Source organism: Anomaloglossus baeobatrachus, chromosome 1 (genome assembly GCF_048569485.1).
Source record: "Anomaloglossus baeobatrachus isolate aAnoBae1 chromosome 1, aAnoBae1.hap1, whole genome shotgun sequence".
Classification (NCBI taxonomy): Eukaryota; Metazoa; Chordata; class Amphibia; order Anura; family Aromobatidae; genus Anomaloglossus; species Anomaloglossus baeobatrachus.
Genome location: NC_134353.1, coordinates 348,688,401 through 348,698,106, shown reverse-complemented (window position 1 = coordinate 348,698,106; position 9,706 = coordinate 348,688,401). Strand labels below are relative to the sequence as shown.

At 42.1% G+C, this 9,706-nt stretch overlaps 1 protein-coding gene across 2 annotated transcripts in view; it reads right to left on the bottom strand.

Annotated features, from left to right (window-relative positions):
• Positions 1-4,304: 4,304 nt before the first annotated feature.
• Positions 4,305-9,706, bottom strand: part of RASGEF1B (RasGEF domain family member 1B) — a 625,650-nt gene continuing 620,248 nt past the window's right edge. For both annotated transcript variants that reach the window (XM_075352419.1, XM_075352420.1), the window contains one exon: positions 4,305-9,352. In XM_075352419.1, coding sequence (XP_075208534.1) covers positions 9,328-9,352 — 25 coding nt within the window. In that variant the 3' untranslated portion in view covers positions 4,305-9,327. The remainder of the gene's footprint in view (positions 9,353-9,706) is intronic.

The following is a 9,706-nucleotide window of genomic DNA, read 5'->3' as shown; positions in this document are numbered from 1 at the left end:
TGCCCGGTGATGGAGCGCCCGGGGCTGATGGAGCGGGGCAGCAAGATGGGATCCCCTCCACGGGTAGGGGAGGTGTAGCCCCGGGGGCCGTGGTCGGTACACCAGAGTAATGGCTGCTGGAGGTGGCGTGCCAGGTTGGACCGGGGGTCAATGGTGTACTACAGTTCAGTAATCTCACACAAGTCCAGTGGTAAACCAAGTTGCCAGTGACCGGCTGCCGTTGGAGGGTGTATTCTGGTCCCATACCCGGGTTAGTAAACAGGTGTCCCTTCCTCCTGCACTCTGTGTTTGTCTCTTCTGTCAGACGACTTTGCATGGAACGGAGAAGTCCACTCCCGGTACTGTGTATGTTTGGGAGCTGTGGCCCGCGAAATCTGACCCTTGGGATTTCTGTGGGTTCTGACGGACACCTTATCCCTCGCGTTGGGCTTCCGTTTCGCTCTCTGGGATTCTGGAGAAAAAGGCCTAAAACCTCGTCCTCTGCTGGTTGATTAACAAGGGGCATGCAACCTTCCTTGTCCCAGGGTCCAGACACCCAGTTTGTGCAAGGCCTCCGAACCGAATTCCCGCTGTCGGCACCGGCGGGCTACAACCCTGCCCTGGTCTACTTAAGGTCTCCCGTTATCGGATCTCCATCGCCTGTGGCCCTGTTCACTGTCTGTCACCTAGCCGGGTAGTCCAAGGGCCCCTACCCCTGACTACACTTCTCAGTGTGTACTCCACTTCCACTTGACTGTCTGCACTTCAAAACTGAACTTGATCTACTGTGTTCCCGCCTCTGACACCTCAGGACCACTAGGTGGGCGTTCTCATCCGCCTGATCCCACCCATTGGTGTGTCCTTATTATCATGAGGGGGTGGCTAGGTTTTAATGGCTGTGTGTTGTACCTGGGTGTGGGTTTTTGGTGGTAACAAGGAGGGTGGACACTTTTGTGACTACCTGGTTTTGCCAGGGCGTCACACTACAAGTTCCTCACAATAAAAACCACTATTTACATTGATTTTGAGTGCCAAGTTTCTACATCCACTTGGCACTGTGACAGAGACAATGAATTAGGCACATCCCCAGAAATGTTACTCCAGTCAGAGACTGGAGTATATGACTGGCATAAGTTATATGTTGCTTTTTGAAGAATTTACCAGGTGTGCTTCATTATGTCCCATCCAGGATCCACCCACTTCAGTGGATCTTGCCAGGAATGGCTTGTAAATTTTGCAATTTTTCTAAGTGTCTGATGCCAGAGATCTGATGAAAACACATTGATGAATCGGGGACAAGTTGTCCACAAGTTATTTGTTTAAGAAACGGAACATAAAATATTTGATTAGTTTCATTCTGTAACTTAACCTCCTCCTAAATTCCAGCTTCTGTTTTAGTCACTGTACTGGACATTAATAACGTACCAGTTTCTTCCCTCCACTACATGGCTGGAGCAGCAGCAGTAGAGAAGCTTTCCCACAATCAGCTCCCGGGAGGCCACTTTGCGTTGGCAGTTACCGTGTTGTAGAAATCTGATTTACAAATAGAAAGCGGTCCCTGGTTTCGCGCAATCTGTCTTCAATCTATCAGTGCACTGTAACAATCATTTTTCCTTCCCATAAATCATGATATTCTCATTTCCACACATATGTCCATCTTCACTTATTCTAAAAATCAATAATTGCCCTCTAATTGTGTGAAACCTGACCTATGGTTCTTCCAAGCTCTGTTCTATTTAATTGTACCAAACCCACAATGAAGTAGCTTTTGCGAACCCAGTCCATATTGATTTTTCAAGAATGTTTTTCGGTTTTTGGAGGATTTGTTACATATGTCATGATGTTGCTAATAGCATTATTGGAAACTCATTTATATTATGCTTATTGTATTGCTATCACCTGAGAAGAGATATCGATTTAAGAAGGAATATTCTCTGCCGACATGAAACATTAGTTTCTTACACAAAAGTAAGCATACGCAACTGTCGAGGGATTCAAAAGCCATGTAACAAGAGTGGTGAGGCTGAAATTTGTCATCAAAAATGATTTCACCTAACAAAAGCTAAATTTAAATTTATTAAATGTATTTATTTAAAAAATAACAAATAGTGCTGAGCGGATCCGAACTGTAAAAGTCCGGATCCGCGCACTTTCAAGGATTTCCGGGAAAATAATTGAAAAATAAAGAAAAACAGAAATAAAACAGCGTGTCATACTTACCAAGACTCGGTGTCATGGCGGCACACTGCTTCCGGGTCACGCATTCACTTCCTGTACTGTGCATCGTATACACACAGCTTTCCGTGTTTTTCCCCACTCATCGACCGTCCTCTCATCTCTGATTGGTTGTAGGCAGATGCGCCCCCAGCCTGTGACAGTATCTGCTTGCCATGCAGACATCGCAGCTGTCATTGTCTGCACAGCCAGTGGTCATGCTCTATGGCCGCTGGCTATGTAGCAGAGCTGAAGCGGCGTGGGACCTCGTATGGATTACGCCGGATCTGCAGGGTGTTGGGGGTTAATAAAGAGGTGAAGGAGGGTATGTTTTGTACTTTATTCCAAATAAAGGATTTTTGTCTGTGTTTATTTACATTAATGTTCAGGTTAATGTGATGCAGGTATCTCATAGATGCCTGTGCCATCACTAACTTAGGGTTTAGTACCATTGGTGCGCTGCTATGAACCCCTTATTACCCCGATTGCCACTGCACCAGGGCAATTCGGGAACAGCCAGTAAAGCACTGGGATTGTCACATCTAATAAATGCGGCAATACCGGGCAGCTGCAGGCTGAGAATACTAGCCCCCAGCCAGCATTATTATGGCTGGGGATGAAAGTTAGGAGGGACTGCACATCGTTTTTTTTTTTTTATTTAAATAATTTAAAAAAAAAAGCTGCATCACTGACACAGCTGCACACACTTCTGACAGGAGCATGCATGTGTTTCTGTGTACGTGCACACTCATGCTCAGAGCGCGGCAGGCCATGCTGGCTGATGTTATGCCAGACTTGTACGAGTCTGACAGCTCATCACTGGCCCAGCCGCACGCTTCTGACAGGACTGTTCATGTGTTCTGAAAGACATGCAGGTTCATCATACTGACCCGCATTCATCCCATTCATCCCTATCACTCCAGCTCCTCCTGACCAGTCTTCTGTTTATCATGCCTGTACCCATCAATTGCCGTATACCCCACATGATCATAAAATAATCTCTAGAATGTCAATTCTTTATGCATTGTTTTCTGCATTTTTCACCATTTAAAGCAATGAAAAAAGCGCATGGAAAAAACACATTGAAAAATGCATCAAAATGCACGTTTTTGCCACTATTTTTCCTGCTAAGTGCCTTGCAAAAGTATTCAGCTCACTTTAATTTTTCAACCTTTTCCCACATTTCAGGCTTCAAACACAAAGATAAAAATGTTAATGTTATGGTGAAGACACAATTATGAAGTTGAATGAAATTTCCCAGCCCCTGGACCCGAACTGTAACATGAACGTCCTAGAAAGCTCGTGTTCGGGGTCGTGTGCACGAACACCATGTGTTCGGTACGGACTCCGAACTTTACAGTTCAGGTTCACCCATCCCTAGTGGTGATTGATAAGCATCATGTTTAGGAATACTGCTCTCCTCAGGGTATTAATATCTTGTACTGAACCCCTCTGTTTTTGATAGTTCACTTATATGACGGTCGGTTCCCATTGGTCTATGAAACCTTTCTGTATGCAATATTATCTTACTTATCAGTGAACTGTAGCCCATTAAGGGGACGGTTTACACTGGGTCTAGTGCAAAGTATTGTGGTCATTTCTTTTTAATGTGCCACAGCACACATCTGGACCCGTTTGAGCTTTGTGGTACAGACGTGATGCTTTATGTTAATTTATTGTGTTTTGTTTTTTTTTTAAAAATGGACCTTGGTCATTTTAATTATTGAAAATATTAAAAGTTATATTTAGGGCTTTTTTTTCTTGGTCTACACCTTTTGCTATTCAATATATCATTCTAATGAGGTGTTAAAGGAATTTTTTCTATATTGTGGCATCATGATATTTAGTAATGATGGTACACTTGCATACAAAGCTTTTCCTATGAAGCAGATTAGATTTTGACTTCTTCTATAAACACCGTTCATACTACATTATGCACGATATAATCTCAACATCCAGCCCTAGTGACGTAGATGATGGCAATTTTTTTTCCCAATTTAATCACACGCAGACACAAGATCAAGAGCACATCAATACAACATCATCTCTCACATATACACATGAATAGCAAATTACCCCTACCCCATCCCAAAAAAATAAGGAAACAGTCATTATACACAATGTGGTTCACGTTTATTTACACTTTGCTTCAACTACATAACTTCTAAATACAATTTATAAGCAAGTCAAAACCCACTACAATCAATACACATACACACATTGTGGCCTTTGTTAGAGGCCCGCTTTCCAGATTTATGGAATGATCCATTGCTATAGTACCTACTGTCGGGTATTACATCTTTATCATATTTCCATTTGTCATGTGTAACATAACATGGAGGAATGTTTCATCTGCTTTACCAGGTGTGGTCACACCAACTACCATCATACATCATACTGGTAGTAGGACGATACAATGTTACCTGTATCCTGGATATTTGTGTAGCCTTTACTCTTTCACAATATGGTCACAACCTCACATTGATTAAAGAGTTAAAGGAAACGTGAATGGATAATGAGGTGGCGTTTCTACATATGCCCCAAATAATGAGTAGGCGTTCCTACAGATACCCTAATTATGCAGAACCGGAGGGCACAAATTGTACCCACTACACTGCCTTCTGATTTGGAGAAGGTGGTGAAGGTAAGGAGCTGAACGATGGCTTACCACCTATGCCTCTCCACATTTCACATGGCATTACTATCTGCCTGAATTCTATATAGTCCCTAAAAGTGCAGCATTATCTAGGGAAGTTTATTTTATTCTACCTGGCATCAGTATGATGCTTTACAAAAGAAAAAAAAAACCTACTGACCATATTAATTATGTGGTTACCCCTACGAAACTTAAGACCTCAGGCATCTAAGATTTAACTTTTGTTTGCATGTGGTAGGTGTTCATTATACCGATTTGTTTGATAATTACGCCCAAGTTATAATTTTATAAAGGATGCTGATAAGCCATAAAATATTGTATATATTTTAGAAAAACAAAGCAGCGGGCATTACCCATGCAGTATGGAAAAAATAGGAGCTACAAAGTCCGTATGACAAACAGAACAAGTATACTAATACAAAAAAAGCAAAGGGAATCTGTCAGCAGGTTTTTGCTATGTAATCGGAAGACCGCATGCTGTAAGGGTTAAGACATAGAATTCAGGGATGTGTCTCTTATTAAGGTCTGATCCATTGTTTTCTTGGAATATTTGTTTAAGCAGAAGGACACAGCAAGACTTATTGCTCGGACTAAGACTACAATGCCTCGGGCAGGACAGTCCAACACACCCCCTCTTCTGATTGACACCTCATTGTCAATGTACAATCTCTATAGAAAGCCTGGGTGGGGACAGCTCTCTCAGCCCTGCTACATGGCTAAATCTAAACATTCTGATTGTGTCAGAACGGCTCCAGCCAGTAATCTAAGTAACTGAAGAACGTAATCTAAGTAATACATCGTTGGATTCAGGATCTCTATGCCTACATCATGCTGCTCTCAGATGAGGTAGCAAGAACCCACTGACAGATTCCCTTTACAAAAATGGTTATATATGGGTATGTGCACGACGCACAGAAGCTCCCTATAAAATGAACCACATTCTCATTCTTCAGGCAGTTTCCCAGCTGTCTATACTTTACCATATAGAACAAAAGATACCAGTGGTGAAGCCGAATGAGAATGTCCACACGCATTCTCCTGAAGCCTTTTTGCCTGGGAAAACGTAATGGCTGCGCTAGCATCTAAGAAGCCCTGTGTGCACAGCTGGTCTTGTACAATGAACAAAAATTAATATGTCTGAGTAGACAAATTAGGGCAAAAATTATCCATTAAAAAGTGCAGAACAGCACATAGCTAAATACAAGAAATATCAAAACACCATGATAAATGTTTTCTAAAAAATACCCCCTCTCATCATACAAGACGGCAAACCTGCTTGGATAGAAAATACAACATGTTGCAAAGAATATCTGTGCAGTATAGGCATGTCCAAGATAATAAGTAAATGAAATAAAGTATATTAATAAATAATAACAATAATGATACATATTACCAAAGTGAATACTATAAAAAAACAAAAACAAGGAGGCATACCAAAGGAGAATAACAGGTTTGAGGTAACATCAGGCGTATCATCATGAATACGACCTCCTCACAATATTTTATATTTCTCATTAATCAGTGTACTTTATTTGCTTTACTTATTATCTTGGACTTTCATATATTTCACAAATTTTCTTTTTTTCTTTGTAATATGCTGTATCATGGTGCTTTGGTGAGCCTTGTAATTAGTTTAGGGATATCATGGATTATTTAATTGATTTTTTGCCACTTTTTTTTTTTTTTTTTTAACTATAATGTTACATTGCAATATTTTTATTTTTTGTGCATTGCTATACTGTATTTATTTCACATTGATCTCCATCCTCTTCTGATAAGTCATGATTTCCTCTCCATTTTGGAGAATTCATCATCCCCCTGCACATAAAGAACGCTCAGTCATAATGAGCATATTGAGTAAGAATGGACACTGATTATGACAGATATGCCATATTTCCCGGAAGACTCCCTACACGGAGATACTGTGCCCCCAAGATAGAAATACTGATGCAAGAAAACGAACGCCCGCTGTGCTTCGATTTGATGCACAGACGCGACCCTTCACTAGGGAGCCGCTAAATGTATTCATGCAAAGTAGTAAGGAGGTGCCCCGATGCCTCAGCAGCTGCTTGTCAGAATATTAAATGTTCCAACAGCGGGAGAGGTCTTTAAAATTGATTATGCAAATTCTAACAAATGTCTAGGAAATATCATTAAGGGATTCTCTAGTAATGGGATGGTATACGAACCTATTGGGACACTAAGAGATACTTTGCACGCTGCGACATCGCTAGCCGATTGTAGCGATGCCAAGCGCGATAGTCCCCGCCCCCGTCGCAGATGCGATATCTTGTGATAGCTGCCGTAGCGATCACTACAGCAGCTTCACACGCACTTACCTGCCCTGCGACGTCGCTCTGGCCGGCGACCCGCCTCCTTCCTAAGGGGGCGGGTTGTGCGGCGTCACAGCAACATCACATGGCACGCGGCCAATAGAAGCGGAGGGGCGGAGATGAGCGGGACGTAAACATCCCGCCCACCTCCTTCCTTCCTCATTCTCAGGCGGGACACAGGTAAGGAGATGTTCCTCGCTCCTGTGGCTCCACACACAGCAATGTGTGCTGCCGCAGGAACGACGAACAACATTGTACCTGTCGCTGCAGCGAAATTATGTAAATGCCCGACACTACACAGATCACCGATATTCGATGCTTTTGTGATCGTTTATCGGTGCATCTAGGCTTTACACGTTGCGACGTCGTTACCGGCGCCGGATGTGCGTCACTTTCGATTTGACCCCGACGAGATCGCAGTAGCGATGTCGCAACGTGCAAAGTACCCCTAAGTGTATACACCAATGGAGCACAGTTGAATTTTGAATGACATACACCTCCATGCTATGACATGCTACTTTACGTACAAGGTCTGTGGTACTATACGAGGCCACTGGAAACTAAATGGACATGGTTTTAGCCACTTTCGGGGAAATTAAGCCCTACGTATACATTAGCCGCCTTTCATGGTATATATGGTCAATATGCTTCATTTCGCAATGAAACACGGTATATTATTTCCTTGTGAGGTTGACGTTTCATTAAAGGATCTTCTTTAACTTTAACCCCTTCTTCAGCCAAGACCAATCATGAGATCTTTGGAGCTGAATGCATTATTACAATCCCAAAACGCTATCACTTTTACCCCCCCCCCCCCCCTCGCAACATAGCGCGTATTTCATCACATTTATTATCATTGTCTAGTTCACCGTTGTTAGCATTCCTATACAGTGCATGCACAAAGTTACCTATCCATCAATGAAGTGGAGAATTACACTGAAAAAAAAAAAAAAAAAGTATACACCAAGGACTCCTGCACATTGCAAGGAGAGATACATGAGGTAAAAAGGTTTGTCCTTGTCACGGGACCATCACATCAATAGAGGAAGACTAGCAAACAGCCATGAAAATCTGTATATACAAACCTGCATTTATATTATGTAGAACACTAGAGTAATGCTCTTATATGCAACTCTTCAGTCCATAGCAAAATAGACTTTCTCTACAAGAAACTACAAACGTCTCTTCACAGCAGTTAAGCATCGAGTCCGTTGCGATGCGTTGCAGGCTAGATAGTCGAGAAAACATGCAAAATTAGTTCCCAAAATTCCAGTGCCTCTTCAAGAAAATGCTGATGTCTGAAGCTGTGATGGCGCTCGTAGAAGAAAATGGAAAAAAAGTGGTAAAAAGCTCACGTATAAAAAATGCATTAATATAAACAGGAAGGGATATTTGGAGGGGGGGGGAGGGGGATAGCTTTGTCCCAATATACACTCAGTGCACAACTTGCTCTGTACCAAAATTTTCTGTACAGACCTTGCTGCAATAAATAAGAAAAGGTTACATGATCCTAGAGAAAGAATATACAAGCAAATCACAAAACATGGAAAAATACTGTAAACGGCTCCTCTCGTCTATATACACATATACTGTGTTACGCTGTAGCCTACAGTTCTAGGCTTTAGCTCTGGACCATAACATATATTACTTCCAAAATTAATAGTAAGAAACGTCCAATGAGTCCCACTCTCGAGTTTACCATCCAGCGGTAAACTAAAGCTTTAGACCACAAAATAACTGCTCAGCATTAATGGGTTAAGACCCCCGGCCAGCCAGTGGTTGTCAGTCTTATTCCGTTCCGCCTTTCCGAGTACTACAGCGCTGTATTACTGTGTAATGCAGGAAAACCAGCTGGGAAGGATTGATAAGCAGGATGTTAAAACCCAGTAAAGAATCTATATGCAACTGAAGAAATAAAAGTCAGCAGTGGGGGTGACCGGGAAACATCAAGTGATTGTTCTGTCCTAAGCAGGCTCGGCAGACAAGCCAGTTGTGATTCATTTAATCTGCCTGCCCTCGAGCGCTCTTGATTCACGTCTGCTCCGCTGGAAAGCCTCAGCTGCTCGCAATGCACCCATCATTCAAATCCCACACTGCAAAATGTGTCCAGAAATAATGGTCATCCCATGGCAGCAGCTTCACATGTTAGACTCTGCCCAAAATCGCTGACCTGGAAAACAAAATAAGAAAGGAAAGATGGTAAATAGAGGGGAAAAAAAGAAAAAAAAAAAAAAAAAAAAAAGAGAAAGATGTAATAATACACACACACACACACACACACACACACACACACACACACACACACACACACACACACACACACAACAAAAAGGGGAACCAGTCGCACACTGTGAAAAACCAAAATAAAAATTCTACATAAAAGATTATAAATGGAGGTATTTAGAATATTATAATGGTGGCCATTGTAATACCAGCCCAGCGCCCCTTCATGGCAACCTCCTTTGCTGGGTCCTACACTAAACTGCATCTTTTCTGGGCTTTATTTTTATATTATACTAATTAT